The 17,290-nt window shown below is 44.9% G+C and overlaps 1 protein-coding gene across 1 annotated transcript in view; it reads right to left on the reverse strand.

Moving 5' to 3' along the window:
* Positions 1-17,290, reverse strand: part of LOC311232746 (B-cadherin-like) — a gene marked incomplete at both ends in the record, with an annotated part of 41,550 nt that overhangs the window by 14,816 nt on the left and 9,444 nt on the right. Inside the window, 7 exons of the mRNA XM_084338326.1 lie at positions 774-967; positions 1,922-2,146; positions 2,847-2,989; positions 3,471-3,715; positions 6,875-7,063; positions 11,138-11,266; positions 11,988-12,160. Coding sequence (XP_084194452.1) covers positions 774-967; positions 1,922-2,146; positions 2,847-2,989; positions 3,471-3,715; positions 6,875-7,063; positions 11,138-11,266; positions 11,988-12,160 — 1,298 coding nt within the window. The remainder of the gene's footprint in view (positions 1-773; positions 968-1,921; positions 2,147-2,846; positions 2,990-3,470; positions 3,716-6,874; positions 7,064-11,137; positions 11,267-11,987; positions 12,161-17,290) is intronic.

Raw genomic sequence — 17,290 nt, forward strand, 5'->3', positions numbered from 1 at the left:
GACACTCGGGTAACAAGCTCAGGTCATCTTCCCCCTTCACTGTTCTCCTACACTGTGGAACCACCAGGTCTCTCTCCCCAGTACGTCAGCCCTTCTCCTCTTCCCATGCACCCACTCCTTCTTTTACCTGCTCCTCTCTTTCCTCCTCCTCCTCTCCTGTGCCCACTCTTTCTCTCACCGCGTCCTCTCCTCCTCCTCCTCTTCCTCTCCTGTGCTCACTTGTTCTCTCACCACGTCCTCCTCTCCTCCTCCTCCTCCTCCTCCTCCTCCTCCTCCTCCTCCTCCTCCATCTCCTGTGCTCACTCTTTCTCTCACCTGGTCCTCCTCCTCCTCCTCCTCTCCTCCTCCTCCTCCTCCTCCTCCTCCTCCTCCCCTTCCTCCTCCTCTCCTGTGCGCACTCTTTCTCTCACCTGGTCCTCCTCCTCCTCCTCCTCTCCTCCTCCTCCTCCTCCTCCTCCTCCTCCCCCTCCTCCTCCTCCTCTCCTGTGCGCACTCTCTCTCTCACCTGGTCCTCCTCTCCTCCTCCTTCCTCGTTGTAGTGGACCAGGTTGTCTCTGCCCTCCTCCTCCAGCAGAGGGAGCTCCTTCTCCACGGGGCTCCTCCTCCTCCCCCTCCTCCTCCTCCCCCTCCCCAGGATGAAGAGCAGCAGCAGCAGCACTTATGATCAAAAGAGAAACTGGGTGTTTGAAAACAGCAAGAGTCAAAAGCAAGCCAGTGTTAAAGCAAATAGAGAGGGGGACGCGCCGCCACATACACAGCGATCCAAAGATGACTCCCAGAGCTCCAAGTGCGAGGAAGGAGGCGCGTGCCGGCGAGGCCGCCCGGAGCGGGACGACACCGCGGCACTGGCGCACCTCCACGTCCAGCGTGCTGTCCTGGTGGAGCATCCCGGCGTCGTAGACACGCATCAGCACGGAGTAGTCGCCTGGGGACAGCGGCCTCTTCGGCACCAAGGCTGCCACGTCACCTGCAGACACGGTAGAGAGGGTTAAGAGGGGTAAGATTGACTTCATTGTCAGTTTACACAAGGCAATTGTGGGGTGCAGCGCCCCTGGAGCCCCTTGCTGACGGGCACTGAAGATGTAAGACCAACCCCACCATCCTGTTGGTACTGAGGTCACTAGTCTGCCTCTGGACCTCTAGGCCGTCCTGCCACCATCCTGTTGGTACTGAGGTCACTAGTCTGCCTCTGGACCTCTAGGCCGTCCTGCCACCCTCCTGTTGGTACTGAGGTCACTAGTCTGCCTCTGGACCTCTAGGCCGTCCTGCCACCCTCCTGTTGGTACTGAGGTCACTAGTCTGCCTCTGGACCTCTAGGCCGTCCTGCCACCATCCTGTTGGTACCGAGGTCACTAGTCTGCCTCTCGACCTCCTGTGTTATTCACTCCATGATGCAATTAAAAGAACCCTTTCACGTCAGCTTCACGTCAGCATACAGGATGATTTTTGTATGGTCTTGTTCATCATGCATGATGTCATGTATGAAGTAACTGGTAGAGAACTGAGCATTTTCGCCACGTGTCAAGGTTATCTGTTGATGTGTTTATTCGATTCTAAGCACCTCCGGTAATGTCACTAACTAACTCACTCATTAATTCACTCACTCACTCACAATTAGCCACTCTGTCTCTAGTGGTGGCTGACATACATGGGACTTTAACAAGACCAGTTCAATCCATGCACTTTGCATTCATGACAAGTTGGGCCAGTTTCACAGACAGTGAGTAAGGACTAAGGACTAATGATTCTCAATTGATAGCGAAAGTTTAGTCTAGGACTAGGCTTAATCCATGTCCTTTGTGTCCTTGTAATATTATCATTGCTTGTATACAGTAGTTCCTTGTTAACGGTCAATTATAGTGTCGCTCATCACACGTCAACTAGCTGGTGTTCGGTGGTGTTGTCCAGTAGGGGTTCTTACTTGCGGAGTCGGTGCTGATGGTCCAGTTGGTCCGATGCTCCGCCTGAAGCTCCACAGTGAACGGCCCGGCGTACCCAGGCCCGTCTGGGTCCACGATGTCCAACAGAGCGGGAGGCGAGTCCTCGTTGCAAAGCACGACGTGTCTCTGCCTGATCAGAGGAGCGTTGTCGTTGACGTCCAGCAGGTTGAGCAGCAGGGTCCCTGTGCTCGTGGCTGGGACTGGGTCTGGACAGAGGGGAGAGGTGTTGTTTTTCTAGTGCTATGTCCGCCCATCACTAACACGCAAACTGTCTTAACGCCTGTCCCGTCTCCCTGTGAGTGGATGTCTCGTGGTGATGACCGGAGTGGTGGACGTCCCGTGGTGATGGCCGGGAGGATGCGATCCTCTCTACGCCGCCCCCATATGGATCCGTCATCATCAGCTCTATTTTCAATCTTTCAAAATGTGCTTATGTACCCCAGTTGCTATTGCATGTACTTATTTGTGTTTCATTACACATACATGCTTACCAACTGTTTCGCCTGTTTTATAGCAACACTACTATCACCGACATCTAAGAAGGGAGATCCCCCCTTGAACAGCCCTTCTAAGGTTTCTCCCCTCCACATTGCCTGTGGTGGTTTTTTCCTATTGCTAGGTTTTTAGTGAGTTTTTCCTTACCTTCGCGTGGGGTATGTCTGGGAGTGTTGCATTAATTAATTAATTTTACATTTTATTTTGGATTTCATGGTGTTTTTGTTTTGTTCTTGATTCATTGTGATGTTTCTTCTTGACTTGTTTAAAGAAGACGTGTCCGGCCCATGGGGACTGATTGATTTGATTTGAGGTGTGTGGGGAGAAGGCTTGCTAAACATGTGCAGCTTACTACAGTCATTCTAGTTGGATAATAACCATCTTATTACAAGAATCCAATACAATATTTACCATTATCATAAGCCAAAATTAGGACAGTGTATTTGCCATCTTTGACAACAGTTGACTCTCGATCCATCCGGCTTTTGACTTTGATCAGTCCAGTATCAATATTGATGTTCAGCCAGTGTGCAGTGTCATTACTCAGTTCAAATCTGAGAGAGAGGGAGAGAGAGAGACCGTTACTTAACAGGATAGTATTGTATTCAATTGCAAGAGGTGTGTGTGTGTGTGTGTGTGTGTGTGTGTGTGTGTGTGTGTGTGTGTGTGTGTGTGTGTGTGTGTGTGTGTGTGTGTGTGTGTGTGTGTACTTTATAGTATGGGCAGTTCAGATCACATATTCTGAACATTCCTGTTTCTGATTGTAACTCTTTTAATTGATTTACATTTAATTGAACTCTTTATTTGTCTACTTTGTCTTGTTTTATTGTGCCTTATTATTTTATTGTGATTATTGTGATGTTTTATTGTGATGTGATTATTATTATCTAATTGTGGGTTTTTGTGGTGTTGGATTATATAATGTATGACTTCTTATTGTTTTTTGTAATCTCGGCTGCATTGAAAATGGGGGCTCGTCTCTCGATTGTATTTCAGAGTATAAAATAAAGGTCATGATGATGATGATCCTTTTACCTAACCGCCTGTCTCCTGGCCGTGTCTGGGTCCTGGGCTTTGCACTGGGCCACAGTGCCCCCTACAGTCAGATCCTCTGACCTGCTCACATGGAGCTCCGCGGGGCTGAAAACCGGAGGCTCGTTCTTGTCCTCCACCCTCACTGTGACCGTGGCCGTGGAGGTGGTCACAGGCCTGGAGAACCCCACCTCGTTCTCCACCACCACCAGCAGAGTGAAGACGGGGATGCTCTCAAAGTCCAGCTCCTTCAGAGGGGCGGAGAGAAAAGAGGGTGGGAGGGATTGATTGATTGAAAAGTTTATTAACAGATTGCAGAAAGGGTACAGTACAGTACAGCTCAATACATACAATTGTTAAGAGGATGCAGACCTGAGAAAGACTTTCGTCTTGTTTACATCAGGGTCCCCCATTTTCAATTCATCATATGACACACACGACATACAGATAGACAGTACTGCTACATCTATACATTTGACATACCAGATTTGCAAATACAGTACTGTTTGTGATACTAAAAAATCCAGAAAAAGAGTGTATATACATTTGACATAGAAACTGTGCATTGGAGGAGGTTGGGTAGGTGGGGTGGGGCTGTACATTGAAGGTGGGGGGGGGGGGGGGGTTGGGTAGGGGGGACGACGACACTGTACATTGGAATACTGACATACATTTGACATAGAAACTGTACATTGGCGGAGGTTGGGTAGGTGGGGTGGGGTTGGGTGGGGCTGTACATTGGAGGTGGGGGGGGGGGTTGGGTAGGGGGGGGGGGCACTGTACATTGGAATACTGACAAAGCCATGCTTGGTCTTTATTGTACAACTGGGTTAGGACATTTGTAGGGGCCAGTTTCGAATTGCAGTCTCCCGTAGGTGTTCTTTGAGAGTGTTTTTGAAGGTGGGTAGTGATTCACATTCCTTTACAGCTTTGGGTAGGGCGTTCCACATTGATGTGGCATAATTGCGAAACGTGTTTAGTCCCTTGTTTGAGCCGAATCTGGGTTTTACATGATTTGTGGAGCTCCCTCTGGTGTTGTGATCACTGACCTTTGGGAAGTATTTTGACATGTACATGGGTACCTTGGTCATGTAGTGTATCTTGTAGACCAGGCCCATTGCAAGTTGCTGTACTCTGTCGTCTACTCTAAGCCATCCTAGGTTGGCAAAGTGTGCAGGGGTGAGGTGGGTTCTAGGAGTCAGGTCAAGCAGTAGTCTGACTAGTTTGTTTTGAGATGTTTGTAATTTGGTTTTTAGTGCCTTTGAGGTGCTTTGGTACCATGAGGTGCAAGCATAGTCATAGTACCCTTGAATGAGTGCTCCTGCCAGAGTCTTCAGGGTATACTTGTTTACCAGAGAGGAGATCCGGTACAAGAATCGAGTTCGTTGGTTGACTTTTTTTATTACATTGGATGCCATTTTGTCACAGGAAAGATTAGCCTCTAGGATGGAACCCAGGTAGGTAATTTCATCTTTCCTTGTGACAATATTGTCACCCACTGTAACTGAGAAGCCGTCGGTCTTGCTGAGTTTGTTATTTGAACCGAAGAGAATGGACTCTGTTTTGCCCATGTGTAATGATAGTTTGTTGTCGGCGAGCCATATGCAGATTTTGCCTAATTCTGAGCTGAGGGCTTTTTCAACCTGTAACTTGTTCTTGTCAGAGACCAGCAGGGCTGAGTCGTCCGCAAACAGGAACAAGTTGCAGTCACAAGCTGACGACATGTCATTTGCATGAATTAGGAACAGTAGTGGTCCTAGTATGCTTCCTTGTGGAACACCACAGTTCACTGTGAGGAGGGGGGATAGGGTACCGTTTACCTCCATCATCTGTTCTCTCCCCTCCAGGTAGGATTGCATCCAGCTCACTGATAAACTATCAAAACCAATTGCTTTTAGCTTGTCAATCAGAATGGTGTGATTGACAGTGTCGAAGGCCTTTTGTAGGTCTAGCATGACCATGCCGCAGTATTTGCCCGCGTCCACCTCTTGCTTGATGTGGTCGTTCAAATAGAGAAGGCATGTGTCAGTGGAGTGGGATGTTCTGAAGCCAGATTGGAATTCGTAGATTCGATTTTTTTCCGCTAGGTACTTTTCGACCTGTTCGTATACTATTTTTTCCATGACTTTCGAGATGGATGTAAGGATAGAAACAGGGCGGTAGTTGCCTGGGTCTAATTTGCTGCCCTTTTTGTGCAGGGGTGTTACTCTCGCTATTTTGAAGTCCTTGGGGACGTGTCCCTATTTTATGGAGAGGTTTATTATGTGTGTGATGACTGGGGTGATGGCGGCTGCTGAGTCTCTGAGGAATTTGGAGGGGATGTTGTCATGGCCAGTGGCCTTGTTCGGTTGGAGGGCGCTCAGTTTATTGTAGTTACCATTTCCAGTTTGAAATCGTCTTTGTGGACGCCTAGGTTCTTGTAGTATGCTACTATGTGTTCTACCCCATACTGCTCTGAGTGGGAGGGTAGTTTGTTTACCAGTGTTGTGGCTGTTTGTGAAGAAAGTGTTTAAGTAATTGGCTACATCCAGTTTGTCTGTGATGAGCGTGTTGTCCGTCTTTATGTTTATGTTTGAGAACCTGGTTTTAAGTTTTTTACTGCATCCTAGTTGATTGTTGAGTAATTTCCAAAGTTCACATGGTTTATTTTTGTTTTCCTCAGTTTTGTCATTGATGACATTTTTTTTTTGCCGTTTTGATCATGGAGTTTACGTCATTTCTTAGTCTGTTTCTTTCTAGTTTGAGTTCAGTCACGTGGTCTTGGAGTTCACTGCTCGTGCTTTTGGTAAGCTTTGACTGACTTTTACGAAACTCAGAGCATTTTTTGTCTCTGGCTTTCATAGCGGTCAGTATTTTGAGGGGGGTTGAGAGTCCATTCCCTTTAGGAGTTTTACAGTGCGATCATTCAGATTCAGGTCACCCTCTCTTCCCAAAGCCATGTGGCTTCTACAAGGAAGACATGTTCCTTTATTGATCCCATTGGGGAAATGTGGGCATCACAGCAGCATGGGGGAGGGGTATGGGCAGGGTAAGAAAGACATAAATATAGGCAATGCAATATCTGAGTATAAAATTGTGAGAGAAATAAACAGTGTAAACAAAGGTTATAATATGTGTTACAATAAAATAATTATTGACAATAGATACAAAAATAATAATAATGACATGATAATGGCAATACATTTTAATCTGAATATATACTATGAGTAAGAGTAAACAGTAGACACAAGGTGCAGGTGAGGGGCTGTACCCTAACTGGCATAATATACAGTACGTTATAGCCCGTAAAAAAAATGCTCTTTTGTGATGGAGTTCTTTCACTTCCCAGCAGACATCCGGCAGGAAGATCAGCTGAACAGTTAATACCGAGAACAGATAAGAGAGTCTGACATTCCCCCCACCCCCACCTTGGCCGTAGTCAGGATCCCCTCCATGTTGCCGGGGCCTGTGCTGATGGCGAAGTGTCCTCCCTTGTTGCCTCTGATGATGGAGTACTTGGTGTTGGCGTTAGGGGAGCCGAGCTCGTCCTGGTCGGTCACTTTCAGCCTGGCCACCTCCACGCCTGGCTCCCCGTTCTCAGGCACTGACGCAGACATCTGAGGAGAAGAGCAGGACAGAAACACATCCCTCTGTGTCTGTTATCACAGTCATTTACCCTGAATACACAGGATACGTTCATCCCAAACAGATGGGGGGGGTTTGAGAGATGGAAGCAGGAAGGTCTCGCTGTCCACCAAGGGGGTAATAGAATGTTTTGAGGAGCTGGAACTGAGACATGGATTTGGAAACCATGGCTTCTGTAGATATCTCCAAGGCATGTCACTATTTAAATCAAACCATTACAAAAGATCATAGAAGAATCATAGAAGAAGGCGTATTGAAGGTATTCATAGCAGCATACAATTCGGAGCCGTGTAGAAGGATCATAGCGAAAGTATGAAATGGACTACAGAACCTGAAATTGATAAACACAACATGTATCAAGGAGAACTGGGAACAGGGAGTGCATTTTACTATAATGATAGATGAATGGGGGGAAATATGTAAACAACAGTGGAAACACTTGGAGAGAATTTGAGATGAAAAACACCGTCAGATTCTTGATCACACCCTCTCAAAGAAGGAGCTGTCGGAGGGAATACTGGAATAAAGACGCCGACCACCATCATATCATCTGGGATTGCTCCTCCATTCTCCCTCTATGAAAATAATTTGAAGTCGAAATACCATTAAAAAAGTGATTTATTTAGGGAAAATAGATTTCAACATAAGGGACAATGATGAGGAGTACATTTTTTTTTACTTATTAAGGGTGGCAACCAAACAGGCTCACAAGGAAGTGGAGGAGTCAGGTGGTGCCGACGGAGGGAGAATGGATGGAAGTGATTCATGAGATCTATGTGATGGAAAGGTTGAGGTACGCACTGAGACAACGGAAGGCAAGGTTTGATGAGAGGTGGAGGAGATGGAGGGAGTTGTTTAGGCCCATGAGGACAGACGTTGTGTGACTGTGTGAAACATGGATGGAAGAAAATGGTGAAATGCCCCTTTTTGTTTCGGCTAATGATCACTTCACTCGAGGAGCCCCATCTCTACTGTGTGTGTAGACGCTCTACACTCATGTACTCACATCAGTCACGGTGAACTGGAGCCCCATCTCTACTGTGTGTGTAGACGCTCTACACTCATCTACTCACGTCAGTCACGGTGACCTGGAGACCCATCTCTACTGTGTGTAGACGCTCTACACTCATGTACTCACATCAGTCACGGTGACCTGGAGCCCCATCTCTACTGTATTCGTTTTAGTTCGTTCGTTTTTTTGCATTTTTGTTTTAGTTCGTTCGTTTTTTTGCATACTTTTTTTTCATTCGTTTTTTTGTGTTCTTTTTTTTGCGTTCGTTTTCGTTTTAGTTCGTAAATTTTTTTGCATACTTTTTTCCGTTCGTTTTTTTGTGTTCTTTTTTGCGTTTGTTTTCGTTTGTTTTCGTTAGTTCGTTAATCTTTTTGCATACTTATTTTTTGTTCTTTTTCGTTTTAGTTCGTTCTTTTTTTTGCGTTTTTTTGTGTGTTTTCGTTTGTTCGTTTTTTTGCGTTTTCGTTTTAGTTCGTTCTTTTTTTTGCGTTTGTTTTTTTGCGTTTTTGTTTTAGTTCGTTCATTTTATTTGCATTTTTTTTTGCGTTTTCGTTTTAGTTCGTTAGTTTTTTTGCATTTTTGTTTTAGTTCGTTCTTTTTTTTGTGTTCTTTTTTTTCGTTCGTTTTCATTTTATAAGTTATCTACTGTATACCATCATATAAGTTATATACTGTATACATCAGTCACGGTGACCTGGAGCCCCATCTCTACTGTGTGTGTAGACGCTCTACACTCATGTGCTCACATCAGTCACGGTGACCTGGAGCCCCATCTCTACTGTGTGTGTAGACGCTCTACACTCATGTACTCACATCAGTCACGGTGACCTGGAGCCCCATCTCTACTGTGTGTAGACGCTCTACACTCATGTACTCACATCAGTCACGGTGACCTGGAGCCCCATCTCTACTGTATTTGTTTTAGTTCGTTCGTTTTTTTGCATTTTTGTTTTAGTTCGTTCGTTTTTTTGCGTACTTCTTTTTCGTTCGTTTTTTTGTGTTATTTTTTTTGCGTTCGTTTTTGTTTTAGTTAGTAAATTTTTTTGCGTACTTTTTTTTCCGTTCGTTTTTGTGTTATTTTTTGCGTTCCTTTTTTGCGTTCATTTTAGTTCGTTAATTTTTTTGCATACTTTTTTTTTTTTGTTCTTTTTCGTTTTCGTTTTAGTTAGTTCTTTTTTTTGCGTTCGTTTTTTTGCATTTTCGTTTTAGTTCGTTCTTTTTTTTGCGTTTTTTTTTGCGTTTTCGTTTTAGTTTGTTCGTTTTTTGCGTTTTCGTTTTAGTTCGTTCTTTTTTTTGCGTTCGTTTTTTTGCGTTTTCGTTTTAGTTCGTTCTTTTTTTGCGTTTTCGTTTTAGTTTGTTCGTTTTTTTGCATTTTTGTTTTAGTTCGTTCTTTTTTTGTGTTCTTTTTTTTCGTTCGTTTTCATTTTATAAGTTATCTACTGTATACCATCATATAAGTTATATACTGTATACATCAGTCACGGTGAACTGGAGCCCCATCTCTACTGTGTGTGTAGACGCTCTACACTCATGTACTCACATCAGTCACGGTGACCTGGAGCTCCAGCTCTACTGTGTGTGTAGACGCTCTACACTCATGTACTCACATCAGTCACGGTGACCTGGAGCCCCATCTCTACTGTGTGTGTAGACGCTCTACACTCATGTTCTCACATCAGTCACGGTGACCTGGAGCCCCATCTCTACTGTGTGTGTAGACGCTCTACACTCATGTTCTCACATCAGTCACGGTGACCTGGAGACCCATCTCTACTGTGTGTGTAGACGCTCTACACTCATGTTCTCACATCAGTCACGGTGAACTGGAGCCCCATCTCTACTGTGTGTGTAGACGCTCTACACTCATGTTCTCACATCAGTCACGGTGACCTGGAGACCCATCTCTACTGTGTGTGTAGACGCTCTACACTCATCTACTCACATCAGTCACGGTGACCTGGAGCCCCATCTCTACTGTGTGTAGACGCTCTACACTCATCTACTCACATCAGTCACGGTGACCTGGAGCCCCATCTCTACTGTGTGTGTAGACGCTCTACACTCATCTACTCACCAGGGGCGGATTTAGGATTATAGGAGATGCGGGGCTTAGCCCAGATAGGTGCCCCCCCCCCTTTTTTTTTTTTCATTTTTTTTCCATTTTTTTAAAATTTTTTTTATTTATTTATTTTTTGCAGGCAAGGGGTGGTTTGGAGGGGGTCCACGGCAGATTTTTTTAAAATTTAATTAACCTGTACGTGCAATTTCCTGCAATATAGAGCCTTCAATCTTGACCAATAAAGCTGCTCTTTTCACTATAAAACTCTGTTAACCATAACGTAGTTATGGTTAGATTTATATATTGGGAGGGGATATATCATATTTTTCATATGATCAAAAAGTGGTGGACAAGAGCATACCTTTGCTCCCCCAACTTCAATAGTGGGAGAGCAGAGATGCTCCGAATGCTCTTATGGCCAGACGTCTATGATTCACTGATACAAAGTAAAATAGTGCAGTGCAATAAAATAGTTAGTAAAATAGAATAAAATAATGCAATAGTGCATTGCAATAAAATAGTTATCATCGTATTTTTTCGGGAGGCCGGTAAGGAGTGCATTACAGTAGTCGAGTTGGCTTGAGATAAAGGCATGGATCTGGTTTTCAGCGTCCTTTTGATTTATAAATGGCCGTACTTTAGCTATGTTTCTAAGGTGGAAGAATTAAGTTTTTGTCAACTTGTTGATTGTGATTTAAAGCTTAGGTCTGAGTCTACCATGACACCAAGACTTAACTCACTCAAATACAGTTAGCAGCTGGATAGACCACAGATGGAAATTAGCTTCTGCTAAATCTGGTGCAAACATATTTTCATGTAACAATGATGAATTATTAAAAAAAAAAAAAAAAAAAAAAAAAAATTATTTTTCTTTATTTTATTTTTTATTTTTTTTAAATAGATTCGGGGCTTTTCAGAAAACATTCGGGGCTTGAGCCCCAGTAGCCACCCCCTAGCTCCGCCCCTGCTACTCACATCAGTCACGGTGAACTGCGGGGCGTGATCGTTGCTGTCTGTGATGGTGATGATAGCGGTGCAGGAGGTTGTTAACCCTCTCCCTTCCACATCAGCAGCATCGATGACCAGCGTGTACTTTGGATGAGTCTAAATGTAAATGTAAGAAGGGGGGGGGGGGTTAGAATGAAGAGCAGATCTATGTACAGTATGGATTAGGGATGGGATGATAAGAGTAACTCACAATACGATACTGATATCTAGCCCTCCATAATGATAATATCACTCAGATACACAATATCTGCGATAATCAATATATTGCAAGAAATGTAATCCTAATATACACAATATATGTAACTGAAGAAGAAAAGATACCCATGAAAAGGCACAAAGCAGGAATTATGTATTTTTCACAGAATTGACATGAAAGCGTATCAGATTATTTAGTGTGCATCACAAACTACCCAATTTAAACAATGTACAACAAATTGCATAGTGGCTCTTTAATACACACTGACCGCAACTTGATTATTAATTATGAATTATGTGCCCAACGGAGAACTTTGTTACCATCTGCAATAAAAACAAAATATATATACATCATCTGTTTCATCAAATAAGATAACGTTTTCAGTCTGTTCACCTCATTCCAATCATTTTTGTTGCAGTAAAATAGGATTGTCACGAAAAAAGAAAAAGAAAACATCTTCTTTAAAAAAAAAAACATATAGAGAGAAAAGTATCGATAACATGTGGAGGATGTATGGCGATATATGGCAGTATGGACCTTTTGTCCCGCCCCTAGTATGGATGGATGACAAAGTGAACAATAGAGGCGTGGAAGAGGACATTGCTGTAGGAACTACTTTACCTCTCTGTCCAGTCCGGATGCTGCCACACTGATCACTCCGCTCACTGGGTTTATATCAAACATCGCTGGCCGGGGGAGCGCCGGCACCTGAGTCAGTATCCGATAGCTAACGATGCCGTTATACGTCTCTGGGTCGTCTAGATCCACAGCCGTTACCCTCATGAAGGGATGATCTGGGTGGTTTGAAGCAAAGGGAATAGATTATTTTGAACTGGCAAATTATATTTGAAATGAAATCAAGTTGGGAGGACTCAAGTTTAAACCTTTATCAGAAACACGTCAAGAGGCACAATAATAGCGATCAAGCAGGAGGAACTAATGAGGAATCATTGGAGCACATTATGTCCTCATGATAGTGGGTCATGTATAGTTCCCCCCCAATGAATGAAGGACATATGATGGCATGTACACGTACGTTTTATGTCGTCTCTTGTGGCCTTTTCAGGACGTGTGTAGGTCTCAAGTGCTTTCACACACACACACACACACACACACACACACACACACACACACACACACACACACACACACACACACACACACACACACACACACACACACACACACACACACACACACACACACACACACACACACACACACACACACACACACACACACACACACACACACACACACACAGTCCTTCCTCAGCACAGTCCATGCTGTTCTTCCCACTGGATACCTGCAGCTCTGGCTGGTTCGCCACAAAACCAATATAAAGTAATGGGGCCACACTTCAGCTAGTTAGCCACAAAACCAATATAAAGTAATGGGGCCACACTTCAGCTAGTTAGCCACAAAACCAATATAAAGTAATGGGGCCACACTTCAGCTAGTTAGCCACAAAACCAATATAAAGTAATGGGGCCACACTTCAGCTAGTTAGCCACAAAACCAATATAAAGTAATGGGGCCACACTTCAGCTAGTTAGCCACAAAACCAATATAAAGTAATGGGGCCACACTTCAGCTAGTTAGCCACAAAACCAATATAAAGTAATGGGGCCACACTTCAGCTAGTTAGCCACAAAACCAATATAAAGTAATGGGGCCACACTTCAGCTAGTTAGCCACAAAACCAATATAAAGTAATGGGGCCACACTTCAGTCTGTACAACCCCTGAAATAAGCAAGCGCACCTTTTGAGTATGTTTAAATGTGTAAACATGTTAAGTGCCATTCAACAATATCACAGCATGGATCGTGCCGAGAGAGGAGCCTACCATTCAGCAATATCACCAATGAGTGGGTAATAAGGCTAGGTATCCAAAATCGGACCATATTGAAGGATTTGGGGTGCTTTTTCAATGTATGTGATGTATAGATTGGGGGGAGATGATCACAGCTAAAACGGTGAGATCGAAATGTGCATGGAAGACGGTGATAGAAGAAGCGTTTCAGAGGCAGTAGCCAGCAGAATGTTTAGCAGCCAGCCGAATGTTTGTTGACATTCCTTGTAAGAACATCTGAGATAAGAGCGAGTGTCTCCCAGAGCAGGAGGGAGAGAGGTTCATCTTAATGAAACGTGAAATGTGTGTAAAGGTTATTAACGCAGTTGTCATGACAACACGTCGCATGACAACCAGAAGGCGGGCCGTCGTTGCTACGGCGAAGATCTATAAGTCGAACGGTGTTTCCGGGTGTAGGGCAGACTAGAATCTGACCAAGAGCGAGTAGGACTGAGATCACACAGAAGACGCTCTCTCCTCCCATCACAGAGAGGGGGGGGGGGGGGGAAGAATGCCACATCATCATTAGCTTCGGCTAACACGAGGAGGGTTCAGGCTAACGACCAGGCCTGACCACTATTGGACATAACAGCAAAAGGACAATAATCTGAACACACCGAAAGATCATTAGAATAGACTCTTCAAGGACAATACAATCTGTTAACATCTGAGCTGAGGTTTCTGTTTATCAAATAAAACCACGCTTTTCCTTGTAAGGTATTTCACGTTGTCGAAGTGTCGAATTCTTACGGAGGTGGAGAATTAGTATGGTTTATGGATTGCACTAACAGGGGAGATAAGGATCTTATCAGCCAGTGTCGGAGAGACGTCAGGACCATTAAAATGACACAACGCAGAGGAATTGGATGGAGAGCCAAAACAGATGAAGACGTGATACTGGCCAGTTTGATCAGGATCTAACAATATCCAATAACCATCTGTTACTCAAGTCTCAAATCTGTAGCACTTTTTGTAATATGGATGTGTTGTGTATTACATATTGAAATGATGTATGGTGTAACTTAAGGCTGTCTCCCTCATAGGTAATCGCTAGGTTTGGTCTCAGTCAAGATGTTGCTAGCCGATTAGTTGATTTTTATGCTTTTCTTTTCAAGCTGAACAAGTTATTTCCTGATAAATGATAAGCACATCTCTGGTAAGCACTAGATTTAAACAGGTCCTTCTGTATGACGCAGGGAAATAGAAATTTGACAGATGTGTTGATGAAATAAATGTATCAATTAGTTGACAAATCCTATAACTATTGGTGGACTGAGAATTTGTTTAGGACCATCCCTGGTATGTTGTCATGGGGTTTCCGCCTTCGGTAGTGTGGTAGTGAAAGGGTTAACCATTTGTAGTATGGTAGTGAAGGGATTAACCATATGTAGTGTGGTAGTGAAAGGGTTAACCAACTGTAGTGTGGTAGTGAAGGGGTTAACCCTTTGTAGTGTGGTAGTGAAATGGTTTCATTTGTAGTGCGATAGTGGTGGTGTAGTGAAGGGGTTCTGTATCGTTAGTGGCTTAGCTTGGCATCGCTACTGCACTATCTCGCGTACGTGCACGCGTACTGAATAAACCACAAATGTACCTCTAATACCAGTATTAGTCTGACCACACCCCTCATCAGCTTACCTTCATAAGCAGGTGTGTGGTCACCTGCTCTCCTCCTTCTCGCTTTCACCACAAGGAAGAAGTGCCTCGGTAGATCCCCACACTTGACACCATGATGGAAGAAATTGGATTAGGAACAGCTTGGGAAACAAGGATACGTTGACATCATATCTTTATTTTCTCTCTCACTATTTTCGAGAAAATACGGCGATATTGTCTTCGTACTGGAGTGTCTAGAAGATGATGATCATTCTAAAAACCCTCCACCGGTTTTCGTATTGGGAGCACGCCGCTGCATGCTTCTCAACTGCAGTTCCTTGCTGTGTTTGTTGGGGTGAAACCTGTCAGGCCACAGCTGAACTGTCGGACATGCCGCTGTTGTGAGGAGCGGTGCGTTCCAGGTTGGGTGAGTAGTGTTTGCTGGCGGGCTCCACTTGTCTGTTAGTGCTATGGGGGCTACTTGACGAAGTTTATGGAAACCGGCCCCAGGCTAGGGTCCTTTGTTTAGCCGCCTAGGCGACAGAAGGCCTTGGTCTGGCGACCATTATAGTTTTAACTAGTGGGCCGCGACCATTGACACTGGTGATCCCTGTGTGTTCTGGACGAGTGGATTCTCTCTGTCACCGTGTTAAGACCCCATCTTTCATATCCAAATGAGAGTATTCCTTCACGAGGGGATATGTGCATGTAATGTGCGATAGCGGCAGATTCATGTTCAAAGTCAGCTATACAGGCCAGTTGGTACTGTGCTGATTCCGCCGGACGTGGTAATGTCACCGTTGTGAAGCGGTGTTGACGTCTTGTTTTCTCTTTTCTCTTAAAAAGTGAGGAGGGTTCAGAACGGCGGCCTGTCTGGGTGAGTGTTATGTCATTGTTTACATGTTCATAGCTTACGGTTAGCCGGTCAGTGGCCTGGCGCGGGGTAGCTTAGCTTCTCGCGCGCCGCCGGGAGCTCGCTTCTGATCGCGTGCGTCGTTAGATCGGCGTCTCGCGAGCGGAAGCGATGGCACCCGAACGGTTGGAGCAGCCGTTAGCTTGATGCTATTCTGTTGAACGTGCTTTGATTTTAACATGTTTTACAATCTTGACCACGACGTCATCCTTGACAGGGGATGTTCGTCGACCCTGCCTGAGCCTAGACGGGGATTGCGTCAACAAAGAGGACTGTAGCGACTGGTGGAGCGGCGACGCTGCCCGGGTCGAACAACACAGGACGGCTGTGTTCTACGGTGTCTTGTGACTGCACTTCGCTGATCTGCGTTCCGGGTAGGTACGGGGTTGGCCAGACCTCATAACACGTCTTCTGGTTTTACTTTGCTAAATGTATTGTGAATAACGGTGTTTTTTCCCAAAACGTGTGTTGTTGCAATGCATTTGGGATACGTTGCGGGTTGTGTGTGAGCTGTTTTTGTCACTGGCAGTTAGCTTCTCCGTGCAGATCGTGATGTATTGATCTGGTTGTTGTGTGAGAAACATCATGGTGTTTATGTGTACCGTGTACTCACTACTAAGGCAACTAACCTATGAAGCTATGCTTGGTGACAAGTGAGTAAAAGAATGTTCTTTCTCAGACTGTGATGACAATGAACAGTGAGTTCACACATTAACAGGTTTTCCTGTTTTAACTGGCCGTATTGAGGGTAAAATAGGAGGATTGTGTTTTTCCCCCCCGGTTCCCTGGGGACTTTATCACCTCCTATCAGACATGTTGTGCATTAATTGTGTCTTTTGTGTGGTAGGGATACGATGTAACTCTTAGCTTGATTGCTGAGGTTGTGCTAAATCTGCTGGAGAAACTTATTTCCTAAAGGGAAATTGGTTTGGTTGCTGTCATGTGTGCTTAGCAAGGCCTGTGGTCGATACTAATCAAGAATGATGTATTCTCTCATTGTGAAAAAAACGGCGTCCCTCTGTTGAGTGTTTTTGCCATTTTTTGTAGGTGATGATGGGTTGTGTGTGTCATGTGACCTACAACTGGGTTGTACTGGCCACAGAAGCACATGTGTATGTTGGACCGGGGTTCTTAGAGCCTTCTCTATTCTGTGTTTTTCCTTAGTAAAAATCAGATAGCAGGTTAGCTCATGCGCTGTGTGGAGCTGTGAAACGCTTCATAGAGCTGACTATGACTGTGTCATATTCTCTTTTGTCGTTACGTCGTATCATGGGTGTGGGGTCGTAAAGGGGTGAACTGGTAACCTTTCCTCTCCCCATTGTTCTGTCGGTCAGGGGTACACCCCCTGTCCTTCAAGGTTCCCGTCACGTGGCGGTTCGGCACGTTACGGGGGGGGGGGGGGGGGGGGGAGGGAGTTCCTGGTCCCACGGCCTGGTATATTGGGCTTGTGCACCGCAGGAATTCCCCCGCCATAGAGTACGTCACCGTGCGCGTCTCTGTTGGTAGGACTTCCGTGTGCTGTTCAGGTCCATGTGATGGATCTGTTTTCAGGGGGGGTGGTCAGG

Source organism: Notolepis coatsorum, assembly GCF_963971535.1.
Source record: "Notolepis coatsorum genome assembly, contig: SUPER_7_unloc_3, whole genome shotgun sequence".
NCBI classification, from domain to species: Eukaryota; Metazoa; Chordata; class Actinopteri; order Aulopiformes; family Paralepididae; genus Notolepis; species Notolepis coatsorum.